General features: G+C 41.8%; 2 protein-coding genes across 2 annotated transcripts in view; one reads left to right on the top strand and one right to left on the bottom strand.

Annotated features, from left to right (window-relative positions):
- chn1 (chimerin 1) overlaps window positions 1-12,292 on the bottom strand; it is a 47,617-nt gene extending 35,325 nt beyond the window's left edge. Inside the window, exons 1-4 of the mRNA XM_072685823.1 lie at window positions 12,208-12,292; window positions 11,742-11,863; window positions 8,034-8,072; window positions 7,173-7,228 (exon numbers count right to left, since the gene is read on the bottom strand). Coding sequence (XP_072541924.1) covers window positions 7,173-7,228; window positions 8,034-8,072; window positions 11,742-11,760 — 114 coding nt within the window. The 5' untranslated portion in view covers window positions 11,761-11,863; window positions 12,208-12,292. The remainder of the gene's footprint in view (window positions 1-7,172; window positions 7,229-8,033; window positions 8,073-11,741; window positions 11,864-12,207) is intronic.
- A 3,912-nt stretch (window positions 12,293-16,204) lies between these two features.
- Window positions 16,205-18,265, top strand: LOC140561291 (uncharacterized). The gene has a single exon (XM_072686391.1). The coding sequence runs from the start codon at window positions 16,205-16,207 to the stop codon at window positions 18,263-18,265; it is 2,061 nt and encodes a 686-aa protein (XP_072542492.1).
- Window positions 18,266-18,970: the final 705 nt, after the last annotated feature.

The raw sequence follows: 18,970 nt of genomic DNA, 5'->3' as shown, positions 1-18,970 counted from the left end.
CCTCAGCCTTATAATGGTTTCCTTGACGGTCACTGACACTAGTCCTCATATTGACCAGAAGCCTAAAGTCAAGAGCAGATGCTGAATGACCTATTACCTATACTAATGAAGCAGTTAAACTCACCTGAGCAAAATCACAAAAACCTTTAAAAGCCAAACATTAGGGTTTATGTATGAAAACTCAAATGTAAAATACCCTTTGTCAACAACTGATAATTGAACCACTGTGCAACCAAACCACTTACAAAAATGATACTGTGGACTATACTGGTAAATTAAATAGACAACATTGTGAATGGCACTGTATATTATGACACTAAGGCCAGCTACCATATTATAGACATCCTACAAAACAGCAGCATAATTTAAAACAATATATAGTTAACATCATACATATTACTTCATAGATGCCTGACCGAATAGAAAAACATAAAATAAATTAGCCTACAGTACACAGCCACCCCAATCAAATTCATATTGTCATCTGGATACTTTACAAGTATTTTTGTTTATTTTTTTTAAGACTGTAACAATTAACCAAACAAATCATGTTGTCAATTTGTTAGCTTGAGGACATTTGCACAGTGTATGTGTGTAATATAGCGGCATAAGTATCGGTCAGTCAACCATCAAAAAAAAGCCGTCTAAGAGTACAAATTGACCTCATGGACATGATGGCTACCAAACTGGAGGTTAGCATTCTCTTTCAAGCATGTTCAGCTATCAAACAATGTTGCCTTAGCAGGAATTCAAAAAGAAGCGTCTTCATATGACCTTGAGAACTTGCATGCTAGCCTTCATTATCCCAGTGCTGGTGGCACCAAGTGATGTGAGGAGTCCTAGATAGTTGGTGGTAATTGGAAATTGCTAAATTTGGGAGAAAATTGGAAAAAACGGATGTGAAATGGAGAAGTTGCAATGATGGGAAATCCGAAACTACTAAAAGCAAGCATGGTAATGACACAAACACAGAGAGCTGGATACTGGAGATGGCTTTCTGTAGACTGTATTTGAAGCTTGAGGAACAGAGCATTAAAGAGTGTAAAAGAAATCTGCTCTATGCACAGAGGAGCAGCGGGATGAAGAGGGTTCAAGCCTGAAGGACTTTCTAAAATGGGTCATACTGTGATCGCTCAAGGGGACTGCTGAATTCTCTCGCTTGCTTATTCACTCATTGTTTCTGTGCACACTCTCAGACTCCCCATTACTCCCCACATCCCCTCTGCTTGCACAAGATTAGGGGGAAAAACCCTAATAATCTCACACAACTTCTCATAAGAGCTTAATCAGTTATAACTCTCAGGCTTGTGTGTGTGTGCACGTGTGTGTGATGATCTGGTAGAAGGGCACTAGCCTAAATGGTTACTGGACCATAAGAAGAACTCTGTACAGTGGCAGCCCTTAGCTCTGATTAATAATGAACAAACTCCACAGTAGCACGTCACAAGAACTGAGAACACTGAAATATACAATACAGCCTACCAACGAAGATGGCCTGGACTGCCCCTTGCCCACCGTCTCAAAAATAAATCTCAGCTGCAGAGATACGCTGCATGCTTTGGGGATACACTTGTAATGCACTTGAAATGTTTGTGGACGCTCCTTCTACTAAATGCATACATCTACTCCAAGTGGCAGCCACTGCTGACACAGATGTGCAAATGCACACACGCACAGCTTGTCCAGTCCCTGTTAAGAAGTACAGACTTTCTTGAGCAGATAAACATGAACCTATTGGTAACTGCATAAGAAATGCCAGGAATGGGCTACAGGGGCATAAAGCTGAAAAGTAGTAGAACGGTGCTCTGTCAAATGATGGCGCTCCATCAAATACTTTTAAGACGAGTTATCATCCAACATCCTGACCTCAGAAACACTCGTCGCCAAATGAAAGTAAATCCTTACAGCAGTGCTTCGAAATCCAGCAGAAAACCTTCCCTGGACAGCAGAAACAGTTAGTCAACAATAAACTCTTTAATATTCTTGATTTCAGAAGAAACAATAAATGAGCAGGTGTCCCAATACTTTTGTCCATATAATGCATTTATCTGTGCTAAACAAATAAAACCTAGTTGCGATTTCAGCAGGTGAGAGGCACTTTGGCACAAATTTACAGCGATGGGTTTGGGACAGTCCAAGTCAGTTTTTGTTATTACCCTGTGCTAAATGAAGGAAGCAAACATCAGGTATCAAACAGGTCCTGGCAGACGTACTGCACCTGGAGTAAGTGATAAATCATCCATTTTGCCAAAGTATTCCTTTAAGGGTGTACATCCCAGTAAAATAGACTTAATGTAATTTTCTCAAACAGATACCCAGCCTGAAACAATCCCCTTGGTAGTGATTTGGAGCTTAGATTCCTGTGTTGTTGGGATAATCAGCCACTACTTCAGTCTGGTTACTATTCACAAAATGCTAATCAATAGTTCAGTAGAAACCGAACTCCCTGAAGTATCTGACTCTGCACACTCCACATATCACCTTATTAACAAACCCTTCAGAAGATAAACCAGGTGCGTCTGTGGAAAAACCCACACACCAAACAATGCAGCGCTGTGGCTTTCAATCATGAAAACACAGCACCTCAGCAATACAGCAACTAATAAGAAAACACAGTACATGACACTGGACACTTCATCAACCAATGTTGCAGCGGATTTTGAACTTTAATTAAAAGACCCTTTACCATATCAGAAAATGCCTGGCAGGTTACTACTGTACAGGACTGCATAAAAAAACAGATGCTTACATGACTTCTGAAATAAATGCATACATGTATTTTAAAGACAAACAAAGAATAGATTAAAGTCCACAGTCATCAACCTAGAGAAATAATCCCATTACCAATCCACAAGACAAACAAAGCCTAAAGCCTAAAAGCCCTACCTGCAGCTCCACAGCTTCACTGTGATTATGGGGCAGAGTTCCAGGCAACACGGACATCCACACTGATTAGACCTCATAACGAAGTCAACTTAAGTACTTAAGGATTTGGACAAACAATAGCTCTGGGGGCATTACAACAGCTGCTACTCTTATGGTAGGATACTGAGAAAAATGGTCTGCCTGCTGGTGCAGGTATAAACATTCAGAGGCTGAGGTGGGGGTCATTACGATGACATTAAAGTGGATTGGTGTATAAACACGTGTGAGGTGTACTTGTACTGTTAATACATGACTGGAGTGGTGTAAATCGGATACAATGCAGAAAGGCCACAGAGGACTACAGCTTGTGTCGCCCCATTGCTCTTGCACAGTGGGGGTTGGGAGTGCTAATACAGCACCTGGTGATGACCTACAAGCGCTGGAAAAACAAAAAGACAGTCAATGTATGAATGGCTCACAGATTCTCCCTTCAAGGTGCATTTACACATCCTTTACTAGGGCTGTGTATTGACAAGAACACGGCGATACGGTACAACTATCACAGTATAAAAAAAACAAAAAAAAACATACCATCACATGCATAAAATGAGAAAGAGAAAAGTTGAGTTTTTACTGCAGACGGAGTACAACACCGCTATTGAGCACTTAAACAACACAAAATGAACCACTGTCCGCTACCAATCTTTGCATGTAAACTATTACATGCTAACCCATATAGTGTTTCTGAGATGAATACACTATAGCCACGAATTTATTGCAATACCTTGATTTAACAATAATAGATAATACACTATACTCATTGCTAGTGGGGAAGTCATGGGAAACGATGCTTTGGTACCAAGATGATAGCAAAATTCTAAAACCATAAAAAGGTACCAGAAGAAAATGAAATTACCGCAGCAAATCATACGGAGTACGATTTCTCCAGAACTGACGGGGACAACACAAAAAGATCTACATATATGTAGGGGGAAGAAGAACAACAAGAGGAAACACCTTAACTTGTTTATCTAAGCCTCAAACACAGACACCTAGATCTGTAAACAGGGACACTAACGCATTGTTTGGGTAGCAGCCTCTGCGGTTTTCTTAACACTACTAGCACTGCGCCGTTTTGACCTACTAATACCTAGAAGCGCCGAGCTCTGGTTATTTGACTGCTCTGATTACCTACTAGAAGCGCAGTGTTCGCCTACTTTTAGCCCAGTTTGGTTCCATGGTCAAAAGACCACGGAGTCTTTATACAAGGAAGCCGTTACAGACATATAATTATCCCTACATCACACTTCATGGTAATATGCCAATGCTGGACTTGATAAGGTACAGGTCAGTGTTGTTCTTATTCTAATGCTTTGCCATAATGAGAGAGTTTCCTAACAATTGATTTGGTTAAATACTTGAGGGCTTTCATGGTGGTATTTGTCATTTAAATATTTGGTATTGTTATTACACCTAAGCTATAGGCATTTTTCCCCCCCATATTTCAGGCAGCTGGGCACTGCAGTAGAAATGCCATCATGCCACCACAACACTGATTTGTTATGGATTTTAATGTTACAATATTGTATTATACAATTTTTTTTTACTTGAGAAGATAATCTATTACAAAAAGCTCCACCCCACACTTGTTACTGGGAAGATGTTTTTTGTGGTATTCAAATTTTGAGAATTACTGAATTTTAGTGTTTCATTTGTATCGATTACCAAAATTCTGCTATCATGACATCCCTAACTGCTTTCAAACACATCATTCCCTTCGGGTGAAGAACACTGTTGAAGAACCTGGTAATTTATTCTACTGCAGCTCTAATGTTTATCTAAAGCTACAAAATTAAACACAGAAAAGCTTTCTAGCTTTTCTTCTACTGAACAAAACTAGCTATGCGGGTCGCCTAACCTTCCAAACACTCCACATAAAACGGTCAACACAAACCTGCTGACATGAAGAGCCCTGATTTCTAGTGAAGTATCTGTTTACCAACTCTTCGGACTGCAGCCTCTCAGGCTAATGCTGTTAAACGTATGCAGGACCGGAGGGCAGATCATGCATGACGAATAGGGCTCAGTCAGCGGGCACAGTAATGGAAATAAATGCATCCATAATTGCAGCCAATTACTCTAAAATACACAGCAAATATATTGCTTCAGTGGCCTTAAAGGCTATTTTCTGAACAGTCCGCATCACGGAAGACTCACAATATTTGCATAATAACCCGTCTGAGGGGTACATGAGAGACAGTGGATGCGTAGGGCTTGCACAGAAAAGCACAAAGCGAGGGTGTTCACACTGAACACATTGAAGGCTTGCTATGGGATGCTGGTGACAATATTAGCATAATCTGAATGAGATGTAAATCAGGGTTTTTTGGCCCAGTTTGTGGGGATTATACAGGGTTAAATCTCCTGCCACATCCATGCAACCCCTCTGCCCAGGGGAAAATGTGCTTTTCAATAACAGGCTTTTATTCACAAGCCTCCAGCGTTAAAAATTGTCCTCCAGCACAACAAAAAGGGATGAAAAAGAAACCTTAATGACCTCAGAAGGAGAGAAGAAAAACAACAGGCAAACATCTAGCAACCACTTGAATTTAGAGCTCATGTAAATACTCTCTGCATGTTAATACTTCACTAATTAAGTGCACCGAGATGGAGCGCTAGGAGCTGTGCAAGTGTGTGTGTGTAATGGCAGGTAAATTATACTAACAGCAGGGGAGACAATAGCTCGGTCAGCAGCTCAACCTCTCCTCAAACAATTCTTCCCTCTTTGTTTTGGTCCACCTCACGCTGAGCTGGACGAGACTCTATTGAAACTCCACTGCACTGGCAGTACACAGAAGGAACTACGCTACAGCAAGCTGTCCCAAATCAACAAGAAATGGTAATATTCCAAGCAAGTTATGTACGACAATGATCGTTCGCTGCTGCAATTTTATTCTGAAGAGCCAAGAGGTGCCATTAGGATTGCCGTTTCCCCAGGGGAGCATTTCTGCCTGGTCTGTAAACGTGTAACCAACTGGGGGCAACCATCCTCTCCAACCTACAGCACTGTCAGACAGACACTATAATGATAATACAGATGAATAATTCAAAAGCATTACCTTACGCTTTCCTTAATTAATGCTCCTATCCGCCTGACTAATTTGGTTCTGCTGGTTAGAATCAAAAGGGGGGCAGTGCGGGTTTTGTGTTGGGGATCTTTCACACTGTTTATACTGCAGCTTAGGGACAGGACAAAAACAGCCTAGACCTTCACCTAATTAAAACAGAAATGATAAATAAAAATAAAAATAAATAAAAAGGCGGGGGATCTGGATTTGCTTCTTAATCAAATTCAATTTAAGGACGGAGTCAATTTTGCAGGTCTTAGCAGAGCTGGAAGAACCACCACAACAGTAGCAGGCTGACCATGATGATAGGCACACCACTGCAATAGCCAGCATTTTCTCCATGAGCTCTGCATCGCTGCCGCCTACTGTCGAGTACTTAAACACACACACACATTCTAAATGTGTATCCTTACAAAAGGCTCTCTACAGATTCCTTCTGAATGAAAGATTTCTGATTAAGATTTAAAAGATGTTGGTTCCTGTGTGGTTTGTTTTTTAAAAAACAAGATTGTTTGCAACATTTGTTATTTATATTAAATACTCCATAGTATTTTATAGCAAAGTTATTTATATGGCTGTAATAGCCATTTTTAATTATGTCTGAACCGGTATATGTTTGAAATTTCACAAGGTAAGAAGGTAAGTGACCTTAATTCTAAGACAAAAAAATATTTTTATTTTTTTCAATGATACCATCCAAAACATTTATTTAGTATTTTAAGTTGCTGGATTCACGTCTTAACCTTGTCAGCTTGTCATAGCTATAAGTGTTTAGCCTAAAAGGATTTCACCTTGAAACTGACATGTTTTACAGCTCTGTTTGGTTATATTGGATTTTTCTAAAGCAGGAGACAGTGTTTGAAATTCAAGCTTTGGCCTTTCCATGTACCAAACTCCCAACTACGCTAATATAAACACAGTCTTCCATTTTAAGTAAGAATCATGCTGACCTAAATCACACCAATCTTAATCAACCATCCCTAGACATCTGAGAAGGAGTGCTGCAGGACATTTTGAAAATGTGAATATCCAATATACGACACAGACTGAACAACAAGTATATATTCAGACATTACTGAATTTCTCAGAAGTGAATCAATAGTGAATTAGTAAAGGATGATCATGACCATTTCAAAACACATGCCAACAAAGAAATTCTGCGCTTGTTTATGTGCTCACCTCACAAGTGCAAGTGACCCGCCGGGGGTGTGGCGCCTCCTGCTGGAGCTGATACACTATAACAAAAACAGAGATCAAAAGATGTGCTGTGTGGACGTGAAATCAATGTAGCACAGGGATAATACAAAGAAGAAAAAAAAAAAGGAAAAAAAAAAAGGATCCAGACTGCACAATAAACTGATTTATTAGGAGATCAGTGAATCGCAAATTCCTTCATGGTGATATAAGACACCAACAGACTGGTACACAGAAAATTTCAGAATGTGTCAACAGGGGGTGCAAAACTGACAGATGATCAAACGGCAGGGGAACATCAGCATGATGATTTATTCTAAATGAATTTATAGAGGCATAATGAGCCAGCTCAACATTACAGCTTGTGTGGCAACTCAACGTAACCAGCAATGTAACAGTAAACACAGTATTTTTTATAGCATAAAGTAGATTTGCTAAAGGGCATTTCCTAGTGACAGTGGCCACATTTTGAAGCTATAATGTGGACAAAAATAATTCACATACTGTGTGCACCTGCTTGTGTGTTAATTCATAACCGGGTGCTTTTATCTATAGCTAGAGGACCACCTGTGTGGACAAACAATCGTGCACAAGTTACTGTTGTAATACACTGCTTAAATGACAAAATGTGACAACATGCAAATAGTAATCTTTTGCTTTTGTAATTTAACTCTTAATAAAAATTCTACACATTCACTAACCTTAACTACAGTTCTGCATTTACTTGCAAACAGAACCATCATAAAATCAACAGGAATTTATCAAACACAAAACACAGGCCAAAATCACCTTCATTTAAAGGATACAACACACACAAACTCTTATAATTTCCAAAGTTATACTCACAGTAAGACTTCCATACTGGTGGTCTGTATTCATCATTATCTGTCAAAGAAATCAAAGGCCATTCAGGTTCATTCAGCTGATGAGCACCAACATGAGCGTGCATTCAAATCAATATGAAAATAAGCACATACAGAGAAGCAAAACAAGTCTCTGTGCAGCAGTTGCTTTACTGGTTACCTTGCATGAACTCTGTTACAGTTGCTACAACAGTATTAGTAAAGAAAGCACACCCTCTAGTGGAGCTTACAGCACACTCACAGTTCTATGTATAAAATCAGAGACCTTTTTAATATTTACATTTACATTTATGGCATTTAGCAGACGCTCTTATCCAGAGCGACTTACAAGGTAACTTGTATTACAGAGGTGGGCCAATGTAGTGTTAGGAGTCTTGCCCAGGGACTCTTATTGGTGTAGCACAGGATAGTCACCCAGACTGGGAATTGAACCCTGGTCTCCCACATGGTGTAATAGCTCACTAGCTGCTAGTGGTTTTATCTGTTGTGCCACACCAATTGAATTGTCACAATTCTTCAAAAGCTTTTGAGAAATGTAAATGTACATTTTTGAGCAGCCTGAGTTTAATAGACAGCCAACCATACAAAATACAGGCAGAACAGAACTTAACATAACTTTATATAGTAAGAAATATTATAATTATAATAAAATCTAATAAAATTATAATAAATTTACCAATACACCAAGCTAGCTACAGAAGTGAAAATACTGTCCACCTACTGTAAGAAAGGTACCTGGATGTTAAGCACAGTAATTTATACCCCATAAAGAAATATAATAATTCCATTTGCAGCATCGTGTGGCAGTAGTGCAATGTAGAAAATCATGCAGTTTTAGGTAATGTTCACATCAACCATTAAATGATCGTTAGCTATGGTGACTAGGATAACCACACCGTACAATTGTAGTCAGCAGCAAAGCATCTCGAAATGCACAACATCCTGAACGCTAAGGCAGATGAGCTACAACAGCAGAGGACCAGGTCTAGTTCCACATCGGTCAGCCAAGTACAGAAAGCTGAGGCAGCAGTGGGTGTAGACACACCGAAACCGGACAGTGAAAGACCGGAACGTGGCCTGATTGTCATTAATCATGTGAATGGCACAGCCTTTTGGGTGCCCATTTGTGTACTGTTTACTGTTGCTGACCACGTGCATTCCTTCATGACCATAGCTTACCCATTTTTAACACCCACTTACAGCATGATGATGCACCCCTTTATAAAGCAAAAGCCATCTGAAACTGGTTTCATGAAGATGACAATGACTTTAGTGGTGTTCCCAGTCATCAGATCTAAATCCTGCAGAACAGCTTTGGGATGTGGTAGAATGGGAAATTCACAGAATGAAAGTGCTCCAGAAACATCTGAGGAACTGTGGGACACAATCAGGTCAACATGGACCAGAAGCTCAAATAAGTATTTCCATCATCTTGTTAAACCCATGCCATGAAGAATTGATGGTGTTTTAGTATTAGTGCGGTCTTATGGAAATCATCCACCCTACACACTTTGCATGTCAGTTAAACAGCCTTATCCTAACATGGTAGGCAGTTCTTGGACATGCAGAGCAGTGGATAGTGGAGTAAATAGTTCTGATATGTGAGTATAAGCATTACCATATGTGTAATCATTCATTTGGTCTAGTGATTTGTTGAAAACAATTTTTTCTTGGATTTCAATTACATGTTTATTTTTACTGGTTGTCATATTGGCCCAGAAAATTTATGTCTGTGCATATCGAGAGTTCATGCAATTACAGGCAACCGATTTTGGCACTGATGGAGGCAAACACGAGTAATTGAGCGCTTGCATTAGCTAACACCCCTATGTACAATTTGGTATACTTTGGCCATTGCAATATGATACAAGTCAACTCAAACAGAAAATAAAACCTCAAATGTTACAAAAAAGAAACTGGTGAAGACAAGGAGTGTGTCAAACAAGAAGTGACATCGCCTGAAAAATAGTAGTCAGTCGGTATTAATTGCTATTTATTTTACATGGTTAGGCTGGCCCTTTTTATGTGCTTTTTGTCAACATCTTCCTTATTACCTTAGTATTATTTCATGTAACAATATAAAGCCTGCCCAATCAGAAGTTCAGACAGAAACCAGAACAATATTCATTCATGAATCTGAGAGTGCAGACATGAATATAGGCTACCTGCTGGCTTTCAATGAGCTTAATGAAGGGCTGCAGGCAGGAAAACCCTGCAGAAATGTCCCAGTGTAAGCACTGCCAGAACAATAGGCCCCTGGAGGGGAGAGGTTTTGGACAAAACGGCACAAGCCCTCTCAAAAACCTGGCCCTTCTTCACAACACTACAGGCTTGTTCTCCCTCTCTTTCTTTAGCTACTCAATCCCTTCTGGACAGGGAAGGAAGTTCCTGAGAGTTTGAATCGGTGACAGTTTCCTTTGCTTTTTTTTATTTACAGCACTAAAAACACAAACTTTTCCTTTCCAGAAACCCCATAAAATTTGTAAAAGGCTGCGAGGCGAACGCATCCAGTGAGCTATGGTTTTGAAGTCCTCAAATATACCAATAGAAAGGTTTCCTTTTTTCAAGTGAAGGCATGACGCCACCGCATAATACGGCAGCATGCAACAAAAACAAAGCTAATCTAATAATCCAACATCTGAGGCAGCACGATAGGTCTTATCACAGAACCTTATAACCAACCACATGTGCTAGAATACCAACTACAGGAAGGAAGATACTGTGGCAGACACTAATGCAGTTGTGAAGATGTTGGCAGTACATGCCAAATTAGGATTTATCTCCCACTCCTAGCAGTTCCCCTGCCCCTCCGTCAATTGTACTCCCCCTATGATTCAGCATTAATTATTGATAGAAAATGGCTGCTCCCCCATCCCACAGATAAGAGCTCCAGGGGAAGAAGACTTCCTCTCCATGACTAATCATTTTGCCAACAAGTGTCTGAGGCATCCATGCTTTTCTTGCTTTGCTTCCAGATCCAGTGCAGGGCTTTAAGCAAGAGCACACTAAAACTTACTGCCACTCAAGTGTAACTAATATGTACAGAAACAACTGATCTCTACTCAGCTAGCATTTGAAGTGACCACAGCATGACAACGCCAATTGTCCCCCTCTTTCCCTGCTGCCACTTCAAACCCTGGACGAACAAAACAGCTCAAGCTGAGTGGAAGTGCCTGAAGGGGAGAAATGAAAGATACACACTTTCTTCCTTCCGATCATTCAGACGTTTTAGGCGCTGCTAGAGAAAGTCATTGAGGGTATGAGTTGCCTCAGCATGCCAATAAGCCGACTGACTAGTCTGCTGCGGCTCAGTGGGAGGCAGACGCTGGCTTCTCGTGCGAATTTTCCGGTCCACCTTAAATGGTGCAGCAGTTCCAGTCTGGCGCCTGAGGCATTTAAGGTGGAACGGACAATGCAAATAAGAAGCTGGGTTATTTGAAGTCACGTTAGCTTATTCGTGGAGAAACGACACGTGTAGGCTAGCTAACCTGTTGGCTGTGCTACACACACACACACACACACACACACACACAGCCAGACTCCCATGGACACTCCATTGTTGATTCCCTCCATGGTGACTTGAAGCCTACACGCCCTGAGGGGCTCTGCTAGTCTCCAGCAAAACACGGACCCTTCATTGCACGCTTTGCAGACCATCTACACATAACTAGACACACATCGTGCAACTTACCGAACACAAGGATGGCCATGTTAGTGCTGTAATTCCGATGGACAAAGCTGTGTGCACTGCAGCTGCAAGTTCTCCCCCTTTCATTCAGAGATATCCCAAAAACGTCGAACTCACCAGACAGCCTGTGTGGACACAAAACAAATAAAATATATATATGTCGATTAGATGAACCCGAACTCTCTGTCTATATCCTAGGTTGATAATTCAGCTCCACCGCCCATCTTGTGGCTGCACAAAGCTAAAGTTTGAGCCCCACTGAGTCCATCCAGCCACATCAATTTCAGCCAGGCTCGCTGCACGAGCTCACAGCCAGCGGCGAATTAACGTGTCTGCCGTCTGAACGCTCTCTGAACCCCAAACGCCTCCAACAGGGCGCTATCGTTGGACGACAAGACGCCCGCCCGCGAGAGTTAATTTTTAGACAGGGTTAGCTAACGATGTGCAATCCCTGGAAGCTCCGACTCACTCTGTATCCCTGTATTGAAGTCGCCATCTTGTGAGAGCACATGACCGCGAGCTCCGCTTCTCCTCGGGGACTGCAGCCTCTTCATGGCGCGTTACTATGGAGACGGCGGCGCGCGCCACGGAAACGATGCTACGTTAACGGGAACAGCTGACTAACCCACAAGCTGGTCAAACTGGTTCAGCTGGTTGGCCAGTTTAGCTCTTGACTAGCACAGGGGGTGTTTGCGTTTGGTCCACCAACCATTATGACCAGCTTGTAAACCAGCTTGGTCAAGTTGGGCAGACCATCTGGTCTATTAAACTCCAATGAAATGTATGCTAGGCTGGTCAAGAGCTAAGCAACAGGCTTACCAGCATAGGCTGTGTTTGATTCTGATTGATGGTTGAACTGGTCTACCAGCATGAACAATCTGCATGACCAAGCTGGACAACCAGCTTGACCACACCTCGTCCTTTATGACCGGCTTACCCACATTTAGTCTATTATGAAAACTATGCTGGTCAAAAGCTATGCGACAGGTTTAGCAGAACAGGCTATGTTTTTACCCAGATTCCTAGCATTCAACCACTGTGACTATCAAAAAAACAGCTAATGAATATAGACACATACACATACACACACACACACACACACATACTAGGGTATGTCCAAATCCAGACAAAACAGATGCTTTGAGGTTATCTCACAGGTTATTACACTCAAGGCACACATAGCTTGCTTGATCTTACAGTAAAGCATTGCCATTTGAATGGGACGCTCTGGAGCAGCCGCACATGAGCCCGAGGTCACCATGACCAAGGCCAAGTGAAGACCGAAGTCATGGAGCTCTATCCAGTACCTTTGGGACGAGCTGGAGTGGCAGAACTAATCAGCCAATATTAATACCTCAACTCACTAATGCTCCTGTGACTCGCGTGTAATCAAATCTTCACAGCAATGTTCCAAAAGTCTTCCCAGAGGCTGTTACCTCATCGAAGAGGGATAAACTTCCTATTAATGGCCTTGATTTCAGAAGAAACAGGTAAACAGGTGTCCACAAAGTTTTGGAAATACATGGAGTGAATTCTGGAATTGTAAATATTAGGAAGGGATGTGATATAATTAGGATCATAAATAGTCATGTCAGCGGGACAAAGACTATAATAGACTATAATAGATGTATGTCCCACATTCGCACATGACACACATATTCTCATCTATGTCCCATATTGCATAATGCACTGTACCATTACCTAATACATTTGACACTCTGTGCAGCATAATCGAAACACTGTCCTTTATTACACAACACCAATGCACGCATTATACACTAGCACTGTGCCACATTACCTAACACATTGTCCTGACATGACCTCTTTTCTTCTGTTACTTGTATAATGCTTCAACCTGCCTTCAGAAAGACCAGTAGTAAGCAGTAAGCAGTGTAACATAATAAGAGGAGGTGTATGGGATAGGCTTTGCAGTATTCATACATGTTGTTTTGGCAAATACTCAAGTAAAGCAGTAAATACTCTTATATTTTGATGTATTCAGTCAATGAAATGGGAATATTTCCTAAAGTTAAACTCTCTGTTTTGTTCTCTCCAGATGGCGGCTCTGCGTTGACAGACGCATAAGTGAGTGTCCACACTAACAGGAAGCTGAGACAATAGCAGCCCAGCAGCAAGTGTGTGTTTGGGGCATGGAGACGTGCGTCTCGTTACAACACTTTGTTGTTGAACACTCATTTCCCCTGTTTAACAATACTCTGCGAGAGGCCAGTGAAAGCCTTCCTTGAAATGCATGTGATGTGATTTCTTGGACACATAACTAGCATGTATATATTTCATGGCACAATTGTCTCTTAAACTTTAGTGAGAAGGTTATGGCCCAGTCTGTAATTTGATACAATAGAATCGTCTTCAAATAACAGGCAGACAAATAATACACTACACCAGAGGTTTTTAAACTTTCCAGAGCCAGGAACATCTGGTGCTGAATATTATATTGTGGTAAGGATGCAGGAAAGGATATCTTCAACTGACTCTTCCATAAAGGTCATATTTGTGCATGTGCCACTGCACAGTAGAACAGTGCAGCCCCACTCCAGAGTCCGCTAAATCTCCCCGAAGGTCGCTTTTGCAGAGAAACAAGGACTTTTATTTGCTTTTCTAGCAACTTTACAAGCAGACTCTGAAAGTTTCTTGGTCTTCGAGACTGCAACTTGACCTCTATTGTTCCATTTAACTGCCATTTCTTTATTGCGTTATGAGTCTAGAAAACAGCAGGATTTGTGGGCATCAATTAATTTACTTTCAGAGTACTAGGCAGCTGCTTGGAGGAGCCCATGTCTGCTGATTGCAGGGACAAGGCTTGAGGAGTCAGAGTATTTATAAAGCTTTGAAATTTGCATAACCTGCTCTTTCCTAATGATGATTGTGAACAAGGCATAACCCTAACAAGCTAATTAACACAACCTTGGTAAAACATGACCCTCAATCTCTCAATTCTTGCCCTAAGCCCTTTTTTTTTTTTTAAATACACTTTTATGAAGTTGTCAAGAGTGTTTAAGAGTTTAGAGCAGAATTGGGACACTCCTCCTTACGTCTTATCACCTGCTTATACATCAAATACTGCAGTTGCCACATTCTGGGTTTAACAGCTGCTGCTATTTTCACTGTGATGCTGCTAAAATGGATAACTGGTCAGTGGCAGATTTCATTCAATGATAAGAAAAAAACATTAGGATCTCTACAACTACTTAAACAGTACCTTTTCTCCTAATTTCCCAATATTCGGATATGTGACCCACAAACCCATTTCAATTTTGATAAAGAAAAAGATAATTTTCTCCATTTTCCTGATTGGTTCATGTGATGATTGCAATGGAACATGGGTAAATGCCTTCACAAAAGTATAATCTGATGCACAGGGGGGCGCATGTGAGCACCCTTCTTGGTCAGTTTTTTAAAAATTGGACATCCCACAGCTTTGCACACCTAGCAGGCGCTAGTGAGGGCGTACATGCAAGTAATGGGACTGGGCCACATACCCGAGACCTCAAATGGGGTGGTTAGAGGTCCGGGTTATTGATTACAGGGTTGTGGGTTTGATACCCGGGCTCTGCAAGCTGCCACTGTTGGGCCCTTGACTTGAGCAAGATCCTTCAACCTCTCTACTCCCAGGGAGCTGCAGTAACGGCTGCCCACCGCTCCGGGCATGTGTGTTCACTACCAACTCTGTGTGTTTCACTGGTGTGTATGTGTGTGTTCACTGCACAGATGGGTTATAGGTGGAAGTCAAATTCCATCTGTGTCACAAATGGTGAATATGGTTGTCTTGTCTTAAGAATCTTTCGGGGTGCCCAAACATTTGCATGGTGCTCCTTTCTGTTTTGTTCACTCTAGGAGATCAGCATGTCTTCCACTCACTGATCTATACAGTAACAGGACTTTTCACCAGGTGTGTTTTTACATGCTACTGTGTACATGAGTAATGTACAGTAGTTATTGAACAAATGCAGTACTTTTAGACCAATGTTCATGGTGGTGGCTGTTTCCTTTACATTTACATTACATTCAAGGCATTTAGCAGACGCTCTTCTCCAGAGCGACTTACAAAAGTGCTTTGCTATTTAATATAATCCATATATATTCCTTTATATAATCCAGCAGTGGCCATCTCCACAGAACATCCAAGAACATCCCAAAAAACAAAATAAAAAAAAATATAAATAAAAATGCAGATTGTAAAGAAACACTAACTCTAAGTTGAACCGAAACACAACGATCTAAAGTACTCACTGCAGAAACTTTCCCAGCAACAACAGCAACCACCTTCAGTCATGTACAGGATGGTGAATCTCTTGTTTGTTTGCAGGGATCAAGGATAAAATCTCAAAAACTCGGCTCCAGAAAGGAAATGACTGGTACACAAGCCTTTCCTGACTACAGAAACAGTCCTGTTTAGGGTTTATTGTCCAAGGGGATAAACAAGGATCTACTCACAGACTTTCAAAATGGTGAGGATCTACATTTTTTACAGTCTTTTTCACTTGAGCCTTTATGGTACGGTTGTGGGTATGTGTCCCACACTCTGCGAATGCAGGAAAGGGGAGCTATTTTGCGTAAATTCAGGATTATCTCACATACTTCGGCTTCGGTCATCAAAACACCTCAGGCTGGCTGGCAACCTTGTTGACTGCATCCGTCCATCTGGTCTTCATCTGTATACAAATTTGAGAGTTTGGGATTTTCAATCAAATTCAATCAGGTTCATTAACTATGGGTCATTGTATCGTCTGAGGGACCTCACAGATCTTCATGTAGGTTACGACAACAACTCAGCATTGAACTGTCATGATCTCCCCTCTGAACTGGTGATGATAAACACCAGTGAACTGAATGGTGTGCAGGACGACACACTACAGCTCAGCAGCAGCACTCTGAAATCAACTCCGAAACCAGGCGCTCTAAAATCGCTGGAGATTCTACTCTCAGAAGAAGTGCTAATCAAGTCATTGGCGAAGAATTCATTCAAAGGACTGCAGAGACTACAGAGGTTGAATCTGTCAGGCAACATGTTATCAAGCTTCTCTGACAGAATTTTCAGCCCACTTTCTTCTCTCACCGAACTTGTGCTTGATGGCAATCTCTTGACTGAGCTCAGAGAACCAGATCTGAAGGACTTGGGAAACCTCAAGGTGCTTTCTTTAAGCCACAATAGGCTCTCTCGGATACATCCTTCTGCATTCAAAGGGTTACGCAAACTGGAGGTTCTAAAATTGAAAGGAAATCACATTTCCGAGATAAAGAAAGCCACGTTTCAATATTGCAGAGAGCTCAGAGATATCGACCTCAGCGACAATGCCATTTCAGCCCTGGACGACTTCACTTTCAGTGGTTTATCCCGCCTGAGAAGTCTGAGACTAAACAACAACAGGCTCTTTCACCTAAAACCACAGGTGTTCGGATCCGGCACTCGGCTACGGTCCTTGGACTTGACGGGGAACGTGTGGAAGTGTGACTGCAGATTGCTGAGCCTGAAGAGCTGGCTAGAGTCAGGCAGAAATGGCCTCGTCATTGTGAAGTGCTCTCATCCAGAACGTCTGAAAGGTCAGTACCTCCACACTATCAGGGGCCCACTGATCCGCAGCGGTGGCGGCCCACGCAGCAGAGCACGCACCAGTGTTCAATCAAAGCCTACCCACTCAGGCAGCGGCTCACGGGTGACCAGACAAACCTGTCATGATGGTGACAGATCCCACACTCACAGAAGAGTGGGCAGGACCGCTCCACAACTCCTGATCAAGCGCACAGCGACAGGCAAAGCTGTAGAATCAACACAGTACCAGGATGGGTCAGCAGGGGGAGTGTTGGTCCCTCAAAACACACCAACAGCAGAACTAGTTGCTAGGTCCCCTAACTCAACCAGACATAAGGCGAGCCCAGCCACAGAGGAGAGCACAGCCAGTGACGCATGCTCTTACAACCAGCTGGTCATTCTCAACATCTCTGCTGTGACAGTCACTTCCAGCTCAGCTCTCATAAAATGGACTCTGGCCAAAAACGCTGTCCAGAACGTCCACTTCAGAGTCATGTACGACCATTTTCACACACATGCTCGCTTCAGCCGCTTCGTCAACGTTAAACAGGGCACAGCCTGTAACCTGTGCGATTTGCGGCCCTCAACGGCGTACCTCGTCTGTGTGGAGAGCGTGATGGATGAGAAGGTGTGCCAGGTGGCTTCCAGGGATCTTTGCCTGGGTATCATCACAAAGCCTGAGGAAATGTCCACCCCCGAGCCTCAAACTATCATCTTGTACTTCAGTGGGGTCAACGCTCTTGCTATTCTGGCAATTTTGGGCCTGTTTGCTCGGATGGGTTGTGTTCTGAGGAAGAGGATGCAGGCAGATGCTTTGACGCTGCTTTATTCAAGGGATAAGAGCATCTCCTGTGCCATGTGTGCGGGAATACCCTTGTCAGATCGGAATTCTGGAATGAACACCACAAGCTCCCATACGGGAACCTATCAACAAAGTGATGCCATTGATGCCATAGAGCTGCCAGCTGCGCATTAAACAGAAGAGTGACCTGACAAAGGTCATGTTGAATGCCATCTGAACTTTCACAAACACTGTATATTGTACACTGAATGGTATATATAGTGTAAAGCAATAATGTGTATGAATATTATGGAACAATGGTCCATATTTATCAAACTTCTTAGAGTTAGAATGCAGATCTGGGATCAGTTTAGGGTTCACTGAATTCAATCTTAGATCAGTATGTTTTCTCTGAGATGCCTGATAAACAAAACCCAATGTTATTATGCATCTTCAGCTAAACCTTAGAAGAATAAGCCCTTGTAAGGCCAGATGTTGAGGTTTTACTGGATGGTGTTACATAAAGCAGGATTTTTTTGATTGAATCCAATGTACACAATTGAACTGACCATTTATAAAGCTATCAGACCTCAGGTATATTAAAAGGCAACAGGATACTTATGGCTGCTGTTCAACAAAAATCACATATCTCCATTTTTGTCCATTTTTAGTTTTCTCTACAGGTAAGAACATAGTTAATGAACCCTGTAGCTGCCCTGTTCACTGTGTCAATAATTCTGGGCAAACAGACCAATAGGAATGCTCTAAATTACTTGGGTACTATCATATTATATATCCATTTAAAGTTAAGAACATTTTTGTCATATTTTATAAAGTCACCATTCTGGAGATACATGTTTTTTCATTGGATATTCAGAGGAAAACAAAATGTGGCTTGTG

The sequence above is a fragment of the Salminus brasiliensis genome, chromosome 8, assembly GCF_030463535.1.
Source record: "Salminus brasiliensis chromosome 8, fSalBra1.hap2, whole genome shotgun sequence".
NCBI classification, from domain to species: Eukaryota; Metazoa; Chordata; class Actinopteri; order Characiformes; family Bryconidae; genus Salminus; species Salminus brasiliensis.
This window is presented reverse-complemented; position numbering and strand designations above follow the sequence as displayed.

Excerpts from the sequence above, each read along its gene's own strand:
- LOC140561291 (XM_072686391.1), top strand. The coding sequence starts at position 16,205 with ATGGTGAGGATCTACATTTTTTACAGTCTTTTTCACTTGAGCCTTTAT.